This window comes from Pteronotus mesoamericanus, unplaced genomic scaffold, assembly GCF_021234165.1.
Source record: "Pteronotus mesoamericanus isolate MK-2021 breed Mesoamerican mustached bat unplaced genomic scaffold, CSHL_Meso_final contig_116, whole genome shotgun sequence".
Classification (NCBI taxonomy): domain Eukaryota; kingdom Metazoa; phylum Chordata; class Mammalia; order Chiroptera; family Mormoopidae; genus Pteronotus; species Pteronotus mesoamericanus.
In genome coordinates, this window is record NW_026555027.1 from 1,009,591 (window position 1) to 1,025,804 (window position 16,214).

The following is a 16,214-nucleotide window of genomic DNA, read 5'->3' on the forward strand; positions in this document are numbered from 1 at the left end:
GTTTCTTAAAAAGGGCTGATGCTATTCTTACTCCATCTTCCTACCAGGAGCAACAACATGATATTGGCCACGTACAGTGCCCACTTTGCCGCCGTAAGTGTGAGAGTCACACAGCACCCAGAGTGGGGACAGGAAGGGCAGGCCCTGGTCCTCACTGATATCCTTGACTGGCTGCGGGAGCCTCAGCCTGCTCGCCCCAGGAGTTCTGGTTCACATTTCACAAACTGATACAGCGAACATCGTTGCCCCTTCATTACCAAGACTCAAACCAAGCACCCTGTCCCAGACCGGTACGCCGGTCCACCCACCCCCAGCCTGTGTCCTGGCCCTTTCTCCACCTAAAACATACAGCGGTGGGTGTGGGGTTTGTGTTCATGCTTAGCTATAGTGTAATACACGCCTATACCACGGTTCATTAATATGAAAAAGAGCCAATATTGGAGTTCAACCAACAAAAACACATAGGCTTATCCCAAGAAGGTCACAAACTCTCGAGTCAGTGACGGCTCTGATATGAAGAAAACCAGCCTTGTGCGGAAAGGAAGCCTTTTATTAAGAAGCCGCTATTTTTGCTCCATTTTCGTTCACCCCGATTGCACAGCTCTATGCTCACGCAAATAGCCATGGTACAGAGACAGGAAAAAACAAGTAAGAATTCACATTCAAAAAGCGCTCCAAACAAGATCTTCTGTCTCCAGAGATGAGCTAGAACCGCTCGGTCTCCAATGGCAAGTAGCTTTTTGAAGTTAAATCAGGTCCGACAGAGAATACTCATTCTTTGCTTTAGCATGAAATGAGTCGACAGAGCACTTCTCTCGGACTTGGGCTTGAACTTGGAGTGACGATTAGCAGCAAAAGGGCTCTGTGGGAAAATGGCTAGTAGCCACAGCAGCCATAGCCGTAGCCACAGCCGTAGCGGGAGCCATAGCCGCAGCCGTAGCCACAGCCAGAGCCGTAGCCGCAGCCGTAGCCACAGCCATAGCCACAGCCGTAGCGGGAGCCATACCCGCAGCCGTAGCCACAGCCAGAGCCGTACCCGCAGCCGTAGCCGCAGCCGTAGCGGGAGCCATACCCGCAGCCGTAGCCACAGCCAGAGCCGTACCCGCAGCCGTAGCCGTAGCGGGGCCATAGCCGCAGCCGTAGCCGCGGCCGTAGCCGCAGCCAGAGCCGTAGCCGCAGCCGTAGCCGCAGCCCCCGTAGTAGCTGCCACACATGGTGTCAGGAGGTGAGGTTCCAGGGGAGGTACAGGAGGGTGCTTCTGAGGTCTGAGTACCACCTGCTCTGCCCGCGCCTTTATATACCTCCCGGGCTGGGTGGGTCGGGCCCCACGTGGTCTCTGTTCCCTTGTTTTATGACAGTTTGCCTCAAATGAGCTCATTCCCGGCCCAGCGCCTGGTTAGGAGGTCATGAGTTTTTCACGGCTCTCCCAGGCATCTCCTCACGCCTCCAAGCAGAAGGAAGACATACTTCCGCGCCCCCGAGCTCACGCGGCCCTAATTTTATCTTCTGTAATTGCACTAAGTGGCCGTGACATAACATGTGACCAGAATCCATAGGACCTATAAACATATGTTTATGGCTTTGCTCTTTCAACACCTTAGAAATTTTCTATTAAATATGAACTCCTACTCACTGCTGTTAATATCCTCTTCATCATCATCATCATACCATCTTGGCATTTTTCCTCCTTTCCTAATATTTGGGATTTTTTCATCACAATTGTTCTTAAAGAGCTTTTCACGGCTTTTGGACAAGGAGTTGAGTTTCTCGACATGTTGTGTGCACTCCTTGAAACAGTCTTCTCTCTGCAGGAAAATGTGTGCACCCCCTGCCTTTCCACTCAGGTTAGGACACTTCCGCCTTAGGAGCAAAAATGTTTGTTAGACTGCTGATGGATAAGTTATGTAATATTTATTATTGATTATTTAAATACAAAGGACAAGCTTTCCCCAGAACGTCAGGCGAGAGTGAGACACAGCCTTGGGCTGACGAGCCTTTGTTGCAGCCCGGCCGTACCGCAGGCGCGTCTGTGCGGGGTCCTCGCGGACCGGCCTCCTGGGTGCCCCGTGTGTGTGCCCCTGCCGCACGCAGCCGCCACTGCTCCCACGTCCGGGCTCTGCCACGCTGCCTTTATTCTCACCTGTGTCCTACCACCAGCGGTGCTTCAGTAAAGATATTCACGTATGCAACCTTTGCTGGAAACCTTGCAATCGTGACGTGAACAATAGACGATGTTCCTTGGTGTTGGCTATCCGTCCTTGCTTCTCACTCACAACCCTGTTTCCCGGGGTTTCCCTGAGGAGCAGGTTTGTGCCCCGCGGTGTCTCCGGCGTGGACTAATCCTCCTTTACTTTTCCCTAAATGCGGGGCACCTCGGGCTCCTTTGTTCCCCGCCTCTGCTTCCCCCCTTGCGCGCCAGCATGGAACTAGAGGCCTCTGCATCTGCCTGAGGCCAGTCAGGAGACAGGAGCACAGTCAGTAAGCAGGAGAGCTTAATACAAAAATTACTGAATTACGATACGAGGATAACTATACGGTATGAGGAGGCTTCAGAGGGGATGCTGAGGATGGGGAAGACAAGACTGAGGAGGCGTAGCTCCGTGTCCGGGGCGGCAGAGGTGGGCTGGTTCGGCCAGCTGTGAACAGGCCACAGCCGGACCCCCGGGGCACGGACGGCAAGCAAACCGTGAGCCTGGCCATGGAGACGTGTCGGGGGCCTGGCGTGGCTGCGGCAACGAGGCGGGGCAGCCCTGGCTGCGGGGCTCGCTTGGTTGGAGTGTCCTTCCATATGCTGATGGGTCACCGGTTTGACTCCTAGTCAGGGCACTATGTGTGTGCTATGGTTTTATGTGTGTGTGTCTTAATTAACATTTTTTGTAATGACTTTTCAGAAGTGACTCAACTCCCCTAGAAAATGAACTATTACGTGTGTTGAAAATGCACCTTGCCTCAAGCATTTTCAACAGTAATATCGCTGTAAAAATGCAGAATTAAGCAGTAAGTGCTAAGGCTTGGCTTCAGGGCTCATTTTGAAGCCCAGCCGTCGTGAACAAACTGGAGTGACAAGCACCTGACTTAGACACAGGCCGCGTGTCTGATGGACACAGGCCCTGCCTGCCGAGAGTGCCACGGGGCGCCACGGAAACGACAGTCAGCCCGCCCGGGGGCGAGCATGCGCTGCTGAAGGTCCCCACGGAGCTGGCCCGGCCCCCACTCCGAGGGCTCGCTCCGAAGGTGCCAGAGAGCCGCGCGGGAAGCCGTTTTCTCTTTTCCCTCTTCCCCTCCGACGTCAAGTCAGTGGGAGTCAGGGTGAGGTTTGGTCCGACCCCCGCGACCAGGCGGCACTCTCTGCCTGGCAGATGCTTGACCCACTGGGAAACAATCCCACGGCCCGTGTTCGTGTGTGAGCCTCTCAACCACTCAACGGAGCCGGCGGCTCCCAGCTCTGCACGTCGCCTTGCAGAGGTGGGGGCTCAGAGGGGCCGTTTCCACAGTGAGGTTGCATCTCCAAACTTCCTTGGTCTGATGCAGGATCTATACTATGTCTCCAAAGATAAGCCAGTGGCCTGTCCTCGAATATTTTCAGTGTCGGGGGCTCTCCATTTCTTGTTTTACACGATCCTGCTTCATTGTACGACCTCTCTTCGTGAGCACTTTCCACGCGGCTCCGCGCCCTCCAGATGCCCAGCAGGGAGGCTCCCCAGGACTCAGGATCCCGCCACACTTCTTCCTCTGAGTGTCCCCAGGGCCCCAGGAAGCCTCTGGCGGCCTTTGCTTCTGGGGACAGTTCTGCCCCGCCTTCCTGCGGGCTCAGCGGCTGCCCACGCCGCAGCCTCGCCTGGCGGAGACGGTTGCTGTCCCCTCGCTCCAGCCCCTCTCCCGTCTCTTCCGCAGCACAGGAGGGGCAGCGTATGCGCGTCACCTCTGACCACCTCCCAAACCTATCAAAAGTTGTTTCTTTCACTGTCTTCCTACTGTTTCTGAGAACATTGCCACTTTTTCAGGGACTCTCGCTCTATGCCTTGAGGCCATTGTTTAAATTTTAGGATCAACTGTTTAAAATTAGAGAAAAGTATCCCGGCAGACAGATCTGTCTGTCCCCTGTGTGTGTACGTGTCCTCATGAAACCAGAACAGGCAGGAGTGACGCCCGTGCTCAGGCACCCTCCCGATGGATCGCCCCTTCCGGCACCAAAATCCAGTTTTGGCCATTATGTTAGTAAAACTGTCAAAGATTGAAAAGATAAACTTGCTATCATTTCAAACTTGTTCCTCTAATTCTGGCTCCTGGAATTCCCAGGAGACCCACACTAATCTGTCTTCTAGGAAACGATGATTTAAGTGCGTATGTATGCGGTGCGGGGACAGCGCCCTTTACGCAAAGCGCTCCCAGGAACACGCTTCTGGGAGCCCCTCGCCCATCTCCTCCTCTGCCCTCCTCACTCTTGGAGCCGCGCCTGCCACTCCTGGGTCCAGGCCACATGACAGGCGAGTCCGACATCCTCTAAACCAAACGCCCTTCCTCCCCATCCCATCTGCACACGGAAAGGGTCTGACTCTGTGTTTGTAGTGGACACAAAACATGATAAAGGAGCAGAAAAAGAATGAAGAAGCTGCAGGCACAGGAAGAACTGGCTGGATAAACCAATAAATATCTTAAAATCCAAGCACCCAAGCTTAGCTCCGTCTGACCTAAAGCAACTGGGCCCTACCTGCCTCGCCCGCCCTGCTGTCCGGTCACACAGACCCCCCCTCCGCCCCCGAGCACACTGAGCCTCAGCGCCGGGAGCCTCCGCCGGAGCGCGCTTCCCGCCCCGGGCGCCCGTGTGATTCAGCTGTTCCTTCCTCAGGCACGTACTCCGATCTTCCCGCCTGCAACAGCACCGTGTGGTTTCTTTAATTAAACGTGCCTTTTTAGAGCAGGGGTTTTTTTGGTTGGTTGGTTGGTTGGTTGGTTGGTTGGTTAGTTGGTTGGTTGGTTTATAGAGAGAGGGGAAAGAAAAGGGAGAGAAACATCACTGTGAGAGAGAAAAACCAACGGGCTGCCTCTGTTACACGCCCTGACCAGGGACTGAAGCCACAACCCAGGCCTGTGCCCTGACTGGCGACTGAACTGGTGACCTTTCAGTTTGAGGGACAACGCTCAACCCACTGAGCCACGCCAGCTAGAGCTAGAGCAGTTTCACCTTCACAGCAAAACTGGGCAGAAAGTGGGGTTTTTCTGCATGCCCCTCCCCCACCCAGGCATAGCTGTCCCCGTCAGCAACACACTGCGCCGAGCAGCACGTTTGTGCCACTTTCATAGGCATGTTTGCCGTCCATATAAAATCTTCTTTAGTGAGGTGTTAAGGTCTTTGGCCATTTTTTAATTGGGTGGTTTGTCCTCTTATTGCCGAGTTTTAAGAGTTCTTTCCATAATTTTTCCCATATCGGGCATGCCTTTTGCGAATATTCTCTCCCAGGTTGTGACTTGTCCTCTCGCTCTCTTGGCAGCATCTCTCACAGAGCAGGAGCTTTTAATTTTAATGAAGCCCAGCTTACCTGCTCTTTCCTTCATAGGTCACGTCTTTGGTTCGCATCAAAAAGCCATCGACAAACTCAATATTATCTAGAACTTTTCCTGCGTTACCTTCTAGAAATTTTGTAATTTTGCATTGTACATTTAGGTCTGTGACCCACTTTTGCGTTAATTTTCTAAAGGGAACAAGGTCTGTTTCCAGGTTCCATGTATTGCAGGGAGACATCCAGTTGTCCCAGCGCCATTTGTTGCAAAGACCGTCTTTTCTTCATTTTATTCCCTTTGCTCCTTTCTCAAAGGTCAGTTGGCTGTGTGCCCGTGAGTGTACTTCCGGTTTCCCTGTTCGGCCTCATTGACCCATTTGTTTATCCCCGACCCCCCGGGGTGATGGCCGCAGTTACAGTGAGACTTGCGACCGTGCCGCGCGGCCCTCCGACTTGTTCTTCTCCTTCGACACAGTGCCGGCCGCTTTCAGGGTCTTCGCTTCCGCGCACCTTTAGAATCTACTGGTCAACCTTCAGAAAATCACTGCTGGGATTTTGACTGGAATCGCTCTGAATCTATAGATGGAGGTAGGAAGAAAAACTGACATCTCCACAATATGGAGCCTTGCTACCTGTGAACGAGAAAGGATCTCTCTCATTTTTCTTTTATTTTTTTTTTCAGTTCTTCCTTGATTTCTTTAACAGAGTTTGTAGGGGTTTGTTTTTTGTTGGTTTTTTTTTCATATAGACCTTGTACATATGTTTTAGACTTATATCAAAGTATTACATTTTCAGGGCTGCTATTTTAAGTGGTAATATGCTTTAAATTTCAAATTCCACATGTTCAGTGTTGAGATGCAGAAAATCAGGTGACTTGTGCCTATTAACCTTATATACTCAACCTTGTTATAATCTCTTACTGTTTCAGGAGGGTATGTTTGCAGACTTGTATTTTCTAAATAAGCAGTCATGCCGTCTGTAGGAAAAGACAGTTTTATTTCTTCTTTTCCTGCCATTGTGACTTGCGTCCCCCGCCATCAGCACAGACGCCCGGGACGGTGCTGAGATGCGCCACGGGGGCAGCCGCCTCCCCCTCATCTCAGCAAGAAGCGCCGGCATCTCATGCTGAGCGTCTTGTTAGCCTCAGGGGCGCGTGCGTGGCCTGTCTCAGGTTGAGAAAGAGCCACTCTACTCCCAGCTCTTGAGAGAGGTTTTCATGAATGGGTTTTGGATTTTGCCGAATTCTTGTTCTGCATCTACTGACACGGTTGTGTGATTTTTCTTCTTTAGGCTGTTGATGTGGCACATGACGCTGACCGGTTCTGGGGGGTTAAACCAGCCTTGCACCTGGGACAAATCCCACTCAGTGATGGCACGTAGCGCTTTGTATCCATAGTGGGACTCAACTTTATAGCATTTTGTTGAGAATTTTTACACAAACATTCATTTCAGATACTGGTCTGTGGCTTTCTTTTCTTGCAGTATCTTTATCTGGTATCGGTATTAAGGTAATGTTGACCTCATAGAACAAGTTAGTATTTCTTTATTCTATCTTCTGGAAGTGATTGTGGAGAATTGGTGTAACTTCTTTCATAAAAGTTTGTAGAATTTACCAGTGAACTCATTATGGTTTGATGCCTGCTATCTGTTTGGGAGTACTAATTGTTGATTCAATCTCTTAATAATTATAGTCCTATTAAGATTTTCTATTTCTTCTTGTGGTTTTGGTAGACCATGTGATTTTTTTATAGCAAGTAACTGTTTATTGTTTATAATTCTGTTCCTTTATTTTTTATATAGTCTTATAGATGTCTGATTTGTTTTTTAAACTTTTGTCTTACTTCCCCACTAAAATATGCCCTCTTTGAATACAAAGATAATTATTCTTGTTCAACGTTGCATTAAAGCCCACCATGGAAACCCAAGGAGATGTAAATAAATGCAAAGATGTATCATGTTCATGGATTGGAAGACTCAGTATTGTTAAGAAGTCTGTTTTCCCAAAATTAATCTATATTCAACCCAATCCCAATTGTAATTTCAGCACTTTTTTAATGTTTAGACACCAAAAGGCTAAAATAGCCAAAATAATTTTGAAAAGGAGCATTACAGTACCCGCATTACCCAGTATCAAGATTCACTACAACCCTGCAGTAGAGAAACCACGTGCTGCCAGGGTCGGGGGTACACGCAGCCAGCGAAGGAACAGCCCGCCCGCGGCCCGGCTAACAGGGCGGCGGCTCCGCCGAGAGGCCGCGAGAATGGGCATCGCGGCGATCCTGGCGCCCGGGGCACAAGCGCATTTGTTTATTGAAAAGATATAATTTTCCCAATTTCGGAGTAATTCATGCCCATGGACAATACAAAACCATACAGAATGGAATAACCAAAAATTTATATTTTGAACATAATCAGAATCAAATCTTCTGTCTTTGGGTCACATAATGGAAGGATTCCCAACTCCTCAAAATGAACAGATTCTCTAAAGTGAATAAAGATGGTATCCAATCCTTACAAGATTGTAGAGATGATAAAATGGGGTATCCTTTGGAGGAAAAGCGTTAATTTTTAAATATTATGTTAGAGGCACAGGATGCTGCTGTAAGATGGTGTTCTAACAGCAAAAGGAGTAGCATCTTCTGTAGCAAAATGGTCGGAAGGCACAGCAGCCACAGCCGTAGCCGCAGCCGCAGCCGCAGCCGCGGGAGTTCCCGTAGTAGTTGCAGCACATGCCGGCGGAGCGTGAGGTTTCGGGGCAGCTGCAGGAGGTGCGCCTGAAGTCTGAGTGTCACCCACGACCCTGGGAGCTTTATATACTGACAGGAGGGCCGGGGAACGCCAGTCCTCTGGTGGCTCACGTCACAGACGTTTATTTATTGCCCCGAACGTGCAGGTCACGCCTGTCAGTTGATAGTGAGAGGACTTGGTTTTTCCAGACCTAGCAGCTGCCTTAAATGACCCTTAGTAAAGAGTCTCCACTGTTTCCTGGAGAACTGTGCTTGCTTTTTGTCACCTGGGCATTGTCTTGAACCAATCGCATATCTATGCGGTGAGTGCCCTTCAATTATCCAGTTATTTGAACACGTGATCCCCGACCTGTGTTTCAGAGAACGAGGCTCCGCGAAGGGGAGGGAAGCTCGTGTCTGGAAGGAAACTTCTCCAATGAGCCTGACTGCTTCCTTGACTGGCCGGCTGCACGCGAAGTGCCTCGCAGGTTATTTCATTGGAACACAACGCCGCTCTGCACAGAGACCTCGACGCTTCACGTCACGGACTCCCTGTGACTCCAAGCGCAGGGGTAAATAGGGTTCCGATGACAGATCCTCACCCCGGGGGTCACCCCTCAGTGACTTCTTACAATTCTAGGTGATCATTTACTTAGCACCAAAATAACACAAAAAATAACTTTTATTAGAACACTATTGAATGTTTTTTAAACCATAAATTTCAGAGATTTTAATCTCTTTGATCACAATGAAAGTGTAAAAGCAGTAGGTATCTTACAATATGGAAATGAGGTTATAAAAGGTGAGGACACCTAAAAGTTTCACGGCTGACACGCGACCAAGACCCAGCGTTTGTTCCTCTTTGCGACGCGGCCCGAAGCCCCGCTTTCTGACCCCGGGGCCTTGGGCGCGGGAGCGACCAGGAGCCTGCGGTCCCTTACGGGGCCCTGTCACTGTGTGATCGCTGTGTCCAAGGCCCCACGTGCTGCGGAGTCCCTCCGTGTTCCCAGAGTCGTTCTGGGTCCTGGATGAAATGTACTTCCGTGCATTGCTGACAAGCCACTGTCACGAGTGCAAGTTTGTGATACAGTCTTTCCCATAAGTCCCATCCCCCAGGAAAACTAGAGGTCAAACGCCTGCGGAGCGGCCCGGCACCGGGGAACGGACGGGAGTCACTCACAGCCGCTACGCTATGCACTCGGCCTTCCCTGAATGCAGGTTCACTCAAAGCAGAACATCAACGTACAGTAATATCCTACTCACACTCCAACAATCTAAGAGAAATGTAACACATACACAGCAATCGATGGGGGATAGCGAAGCCGAGTCCCAGGGTCTCGGTCTGCAGGTCCGGGAGTCAGCACGGTGGGCAAGGGAGTCGTCCGCATCCTGCGCGGAAGGGTCTCCGGGGCCGGGGGGGCAGCAGGGCAGGCGAAGTCCTCGTCCAGCAGGGCAGCGCCTCCGGCAGCCGAGGCCCAGGGAGATCGGCGTGGCGCGGAGCTCGGCTGTCCCAGCGGCGGCCTGGAGCCTGGTTGTACCTGGAAAGTGGTGTGCTCCACCCGCTGGGTCTTCTTAATAAATGTCCTCGCCCCCCGGTGCCAAGTGGGCACTTTCCCGCAGGCCCCCGGTGCTCTCTGTCCCCTTTTGCTATCAATGCTGCCACCCACTCGCAGGCTCCCCCGGCCAGGCCAGGTCACTGCGACGCCTCCCTCCGGCCTCCTGCCTGCCCACATGGCCACCGGCGGCAGGTGCTGCACGCAGGCCCCTCTGAGGCGTCTGACTGCGTGCGTGTGTGCGCACACAAAGGTGCGCGGGGGGTGAGTGCTGGCCGATGTGGGAAGGAAGGAACGGGGACCCAGGGTGGTGGGTCACTGACACTGGAGAACAAACCCCTGAGGACAATGGGTTAAAAACAAAACGTTCAGCCAGAAGAACCCATTTTCCAGACATGAAATCCCAGGTGTGTAACGTCCAGTATGTGACCAGTGGGAAAGGAAAACAGATGCACGCGATTGGAATGGACAGCTGAGCGTCAGCCTGCTGCCTTCTGAGGGGGTCACAGAAATAGAAGACAAAGTGTAAGCCAGTAGCATGTCCGATACAAAAGATACGTGAGCATGTTAGGACCAAGGAAACGCGTTTATTTGGAAAGTGTCACACAGAAAGAGAAGGCAGTGGGTTTGCACAGGAACTAGGACCGGAACGAGGTCTTCTGCCCCCAGGGATATCGGGGGCTGACTCAGGCGCCTTGGTAACAGCAGGGACTTTCCAGAAGACGACCAGCTTTCTGAGCCTCTGCTCTCTATTCTGTGTGATCTGATGTCCTTGGGAGACATGGAAGCAGAACAGGTCTTGGAACGATCATTTTAGGGGAAAGGGTAAGAGTTGAGCAGTTACAGCCTAGCAGCAAGAATAACATCTTCTATAGAAAAACGGCCGGTAGCCACAGCCGTAGCCACAGCCGTAGCCAGAGCCATATCCAGAGCCGTAGCCACAGCCGTATCCAGAGCCGTAGCCACAGCCGTAGCCACAGCCGTAGCCACAGCCGTAGCCAGAGCCATAGCCACAGCCGTAGCCAGAGCCGTAGCCACAGCCGTAGCCACAGCCGTATCTAGAGCCGCAGCCGTAGCCGCAGCCGCCGCATGACTTCCTGGAGTAGTGGCAGCACATGGTGTCTTGTGTGGAGACGGTTCAGCGGCTCAGGAGAGGAGCAGGTGCAGGGTCTGAGGTGTGAATGCCACCTCCCCCCGGCCGAGCCCTTTATATACTGACTGCCAGAGGTGGGTGGAGCACCCAACACAGACTCTGTGGCCTCATTACCACAGCAATTTTCATTTTTAAAAGGCTCATCATTCTAAGGACAATTCTGTTCAGGTGTCATGCCTGGGCTTAGGCCCCAGCTAGTCACGAGAGTGTGACAAAACAGACATCCATAACCCACACATCGAACACGCATGTCCCTGGAATGTCATAACCCTACTGCAGACATTCGCTGCAGGGGGCGGGGGGCGCTGACACCCTGGCTCCCTCAGGGACACGGGCGTGGGCGCCGGGCGGCACTGCGGCCGCTGCGCCGCGGCAGCGATGGGGACGCGACAGCAGGGCGTCCGGCAGGGCGGCGTCAGGGTCCCCTGCACCGGCAGGCGGGGCCCGGGCAGGCGGGCCGCGGCCGAGGCGGCGGGGACCGGCTGGCGAAGGGCCCCTGCGTGGGTGCGAACCGCGCGCTGCCGCCATTGACCAGAACGCCGCTGCGGTTTCGCTCAGCGCAACAGAACCCGCTCTGTCTGAAAATCCTGGGAGCTTTCCAGTGGGACGCTGCCTTTGAAGCGTCTTGTCCACGTGCATCTTCAAAACCGTGTCCGTCCAAGCTCCACTGATTCCTCAGAGCACAGCCTAGGCCGCCGCCCACGCGAGAGGGACCCCGGGCGCTCCCTGCGGCCCGGACACGCCCCCCCCCCCCCCTCCCCTGCCGCGCCCGCGCCCGGCCCCCCCACCCCGCCCCCCGCGCTGTGCAGAGCGCTCGGGCAGCCCCTCCGCTTCCGTGGCCTGCGACCCTCTGCCCCCCGCGAGCGGCTGAAGGTCGATGATGCCGTCTCTGTTTTCTGTGGATCTAAAGAACTAGGCCTCACTGCTGAATGAGAGCCTATAGACTTCTTCTGCCAGTAAAACCTATTATCATGTTTTTGTATGGGATGTAATACAAGAAAAATTGTTATTTATATTTGCCTCTATCTTTTGAGACACACTTGCATTTACTAGTTCATTTGGTTCTCGCAAAAGCAACGTCCATCAAGAACCTGTGCCACCCGCGTTCGCGCCCGCTCTGCGGAGGAGGACACGGAGCCAGGCGTCCGCCTCGCCCGGACACGCGTCGGCTGGGGCTGGGGGCGATCTAGCCCCGCTCCCACTCCAGCGTGCAAGCGGGACAGAAGCCATGAATTATTTTTCCTTCAGGTTCCCTAACGCAAAACAGTCCCTTCCCCTGACTGAAATTACAGGGAACTTGGAGCTTCTGCCTCATGTGCCTGTCACGCGGGCTTCCTCTCCCTGCGGCTGCACCCTCGAGTCAAAGCTCGGTGTGAGCCTCAAGCGGACAGCGCAGGCGCTCTCAGGCCCGCGCGGTGACTGTCCCCAAGTGCCATCCCAGGGAATGACAGCACTCCCTAACCAGGAAGAGTAAAATCGTCCTAACACTCTGCACATTAACTCTAGAAACTACAGCCTTCGAGTAGAAATGGTCACTTTTCTAGACACTGCCAGTGTTAGTGGTTACGGGAAAAAAGTGCCATAGATGAGCAACTCCGATGCCAAAACCAAAGCCTCAAACCCCAGGTCGGCTTTTCGATTCTGCCTGGTCCACATCCCGCCACCGAAACACGTCCCGCGTGGGCTCCACGCCTGCACACTCTACCGCCCGCCCACGTCACGCGCTGCCCGCCTTCTCCGCGGCGCGGCCTCAGCCCGGCCGCGCCTACCTGCGTCCTCCCAGTCATCGTGTTCCTGGGCAGGGACGGAACAGTGCGCGTCAGCTTTGCAAGCGTTTCTGGGGACCCACGTCCCGCGGGCGCTGCTCCTGCGTGGAGACCGCCGAGTGGGACACGGGCGGCCAGAGCCCAGGGCGGAGCCCCGCGCTGCGGCGGCAGCTCCGGGGGGCGTGGAGCCCCCGCCTCTCCCCCTCTGCCCCTCCCGCCCCCACCGGTCCCTGCAGCCCGCCTCGCTGTCCCACGGCCCCCAAGGACACCGTGTGCATCAGGTTTCTCACACCTCCCGCCAAGGCCACTGGAAAATTTTCCAGCAATTCCTACAATTTGACAAGAAAGTAAAAAGGAGGACCAAATCGCCAGGAAATAAGGGACTCCCTGAAGCCCGCGTATGTGTTCTGGCAAACAGACAAATGTGTCGCTCACTTGGAGTCACAGCACGTCAGAGGCCGCAGCCATGGAACCTGCGCAGGACAGGTGCACACAGCGTCTGGCCGGGCGCGCGCCCACGCGCTCCACGGGAAGAGACTGACTTTATGCATTGCAATCCCGGGGGTTGTCCAAATAGTGTCCATATTAGTAAGTGTAATACGTAACATATAAAATTGTCATTTTTGTATGTTATATATGGTTAAGTGTCAGCGATTTCATATTGAGCAACCTAATAATAAATATCATCGCAAAAACCTATGGAGTTGTCACAATGATAGAGCTTTGCATACTCTGTTTATCTGCGAGTCTCAACCATCTTCACGTAGCATAATCCTAGCACTCAACCCTCGAATGCTGGGGTTCAGGGGAGTCAGGAATGTGCGCGCGCTCGCCGTCCGTACCCGGCGGAGCCTGTCCTGGAGCAGAGTCGGTGACCCGGCCGCAAGGCTCGCAACCCCTGTCTGTGTGGTTCTTGGACGTGTGAGCGTCCCGGCGACCTGCAGGGAACCGCGCCTTGTGAGGAAGAGTGAGGAAGAGTTCTTCGTACAGGAGAACTTGGGTGTCCGCTTAGGCTGTGCAGCCTTCTGGGCACCGCAGTGCTACCGCTTGTCTTCGCCAGTTTCCAAGAGGGAGACAGGCCCGCCCGCTCAGCAGGCCCTCGAGCGATGCCATTTCCTCACAGCAGGGATGAGGCGCCATCGGGACTTAGCTCTTGTTTACCTCAGGTGGCTCAGGGGACACTGGCTTCTTTGCTTGAAATCATAGCACCAACCGACAATGTGAAATGAGGACTTGCTCCACCCCGTTCCCTGCAAGGAAACACGTGTCTCACACGGCAAGAGGGAGGCGGGCGGTGGCCCTGCGCACCGACGAGCGGCTGGCTGGTGGTGGGCGCCCGGTCTGCCCGCGCCCGCGTGTGAGTGCTCGGCGCCGGACGAGCTCGAGCTACCAGTGTGGTCTAGCGGCTGGCTCACAAAACTGCTGGGAGCCTACGCCGTGCTTCCGCGCGTGGGTCATGTGGCTTTCGGGCTTACAACTTTAACCGATAGAGAATTTCTTCTGTGCGTCACGGGAAGCAGGTGGTTAATTGGCAAATTAACCACTCCCTTTTGCTGAATAAACTCTCAGATGAACGTGTAGTCCTCAGTGGCTGTCCCGAAGCCATCAGCCCCAGCGACTGCTGCTTCCGGCCTCAGAGCAACCTCGCCGCTGGGCTCTGGGGACAGGACTCCATCGCCAATCTTTGCTTTTCTCCTAGCCTGAGACGTCAGCCACCCCACCTTCTAGAATCAAACCGCGCCAAAGAAAGAGACCGTGAAACACAGAGAATTTTAAATGGCCCCATAGCCACGTTTGAAAAAGACAGAAAGAAGGCGAATTCATAATATGGCACATTTTATGTAACCTATACATGCAAAACACTATCATTTATATGGTAATCAGTATTTTTAAGTGAGGTAATATAGTTGTCACTCTTTTTTATACACTGCGTCTTTAAGACCTGGTGCGGATTCTGCTCGGGACGCGCCGCACCGCGCTCGCGGCTGCTGGTCGGCAGAGCAGCCGAGACCAGAGCCCCCGAGGACTTCTCTGCTTCTCTCCGGTGGGGTCACTCGCCGTGCGCAGCGTTTTCCAGCAGAAGCTGCCGCACCAGCACTGAGCCGCCAGCTCGCCTGCTTCCTCCCTCGGCGCCTCTGCCTTGGCCCCTGCACCCCTCCCCCCGCCACGGGACTGCCCTGCTCTCCGGTCACCTCCCTGTGGGTGCTGAGCCACAGCCCCTCCCCCGGGGACCTCGGTCCCTCACTCCTCCAGGGTGAGTGTCGTTTCGCTTTTTCTTTCCCTTCCAGACCCATCGGAGACTCAGTGAGATCCCCAAGCACAGGTCAGAACCGTGTGACCTGCGCCTGCGCGGGCGAGGGCCTGAGGATGTGAGAGATGAGGAATCGGCGGGCAAGACGTTACTTGTGGTTCAGGTACAAGGAAAAATGCTTGTTTTAAATCAAGGAAGAACCCCAAACTGAAGTAACATATTTTAGCCCATGTTTCAAGAGAGCTAAAATAAGGAAGGATTCACAATCAAGGACACAGAGATTTCTTAGGACCAAAAAAAAAATTTTATTGCAATAGCGATCTGCCCAATGGTAGGATGTTAGATTCATCCCCACCATCACAACAGAGATTCAGAGATTCGGGAAGTCAAGGGTCACATCCGGAAAGCAGCCAGATGATGCCACGGAGCCGCGGGGTGCAGTCGCCGTTCTAAGGGGGGCGGGCGCTGGAGGCCAAGACCTCTGGCGAGCGTGCGGTTTCTGAGCTACAGAAAGCTTCCGGTGCGGGGGTTGAGTCGGCAGTGTCTGCAGAGGCGTCATTTCAGAAGCGAAGGAGGTGTGGAGAGTGACCTTCTAGCAGCAAGAAGAGTAACACTTTCTGTAGCACAGTGGCCGGTAGCCCCAGCAGCCAGAGCCGTACCCACAGCCGTAGCCGGTTCCACAGCCCCAGCCGTAATAGCGGCCAAGTCCACAGCCGTAGCCGGATCTATAACCCCAGCCATAATAGGGGCCAAGTCCACAGCCGTAGCCGGATCTATAACCCCAGCCGTAACAGGGGCCAAATCCACAGCCGTAGCCGCCGCAGTTGCCGTAATAAGTGCCGCACATGCTGTCCAGAGAAGAGAACTCAGCCGGGTTGCAGGAAGGTGCTTCTGGAGTGTGCAGTGTCTGCTGCCTGCCGGGGACCTTTATATATGGTCAGTGATTGGCAAAGCACGGCATTCCTTCCCTGACTCAGCCAACAAATATTTAAACAGCTACAAATTATGTGCCCGTCGCTGTTGACAATCAAGACTGCTTTGCTTAAAAGCAGCCCATTATTTTGGAGACTGGTTTTATTTAAAGAGCATCATTTTATTTTGCTTTGTCAGAGTTGTCACAATAGACTTGTGTGCCCAAGAGTAAACCTAATAGCCAATTTCGAAATATCCTGTTATCAAGTATATACCTTATAGAACAAGGCTTGGGGGTTGAAGGCCACCGCCGCCCCCTTCCCTCCCTACTCTTTCCTGTAGCGCCCCCCTC

At 53.6% G+C, this 16,214-nt stretch overlaps 2 protein-coding genes across 2 annotated transcripts; both read right to left on the reverse strand.

Annotated features, from left to right (window-relative positions):
- Nucleotides 1-876: 876 nt before the first annotated feature.
- On the reverse strand, nucleotides 877-10,897 carry LOC129073756 (keratin-associated protein 21-1). The gene is made up of 2 exons (XM_054577418.1): nucleotides 10,680-10,897; nucleotides 877-1,093 (listed from the first exon to the last, which is right to left on the reverse strand). Exons 1-2 carry the CDS (start codon nucleotides 10,895-10,897, stop codon nucleotides 877-879), a joined length of 435 nt encoding a protein of 144 aa, XP_054433393.1.
- A 4,645-nt stretch (nucleotides 10,898-15,542) lies between these two features.
- LOC129073764 (keratin-associated protein 6-2) lies at nucleotides 15,543-15,797 on the reverse strand. The gene has a single exon (XM_054577428.1). It carries the CDS (start codon nucleotides 15,795-15,797, stop codon nucleotides 15,543-15,545), a length of 255 nt encoding a protein of 84 aa, XP_054433403.1.
- Between the last annotated feature and the right edge of the window lie 417 nt (nucleotides 15,798-16,214).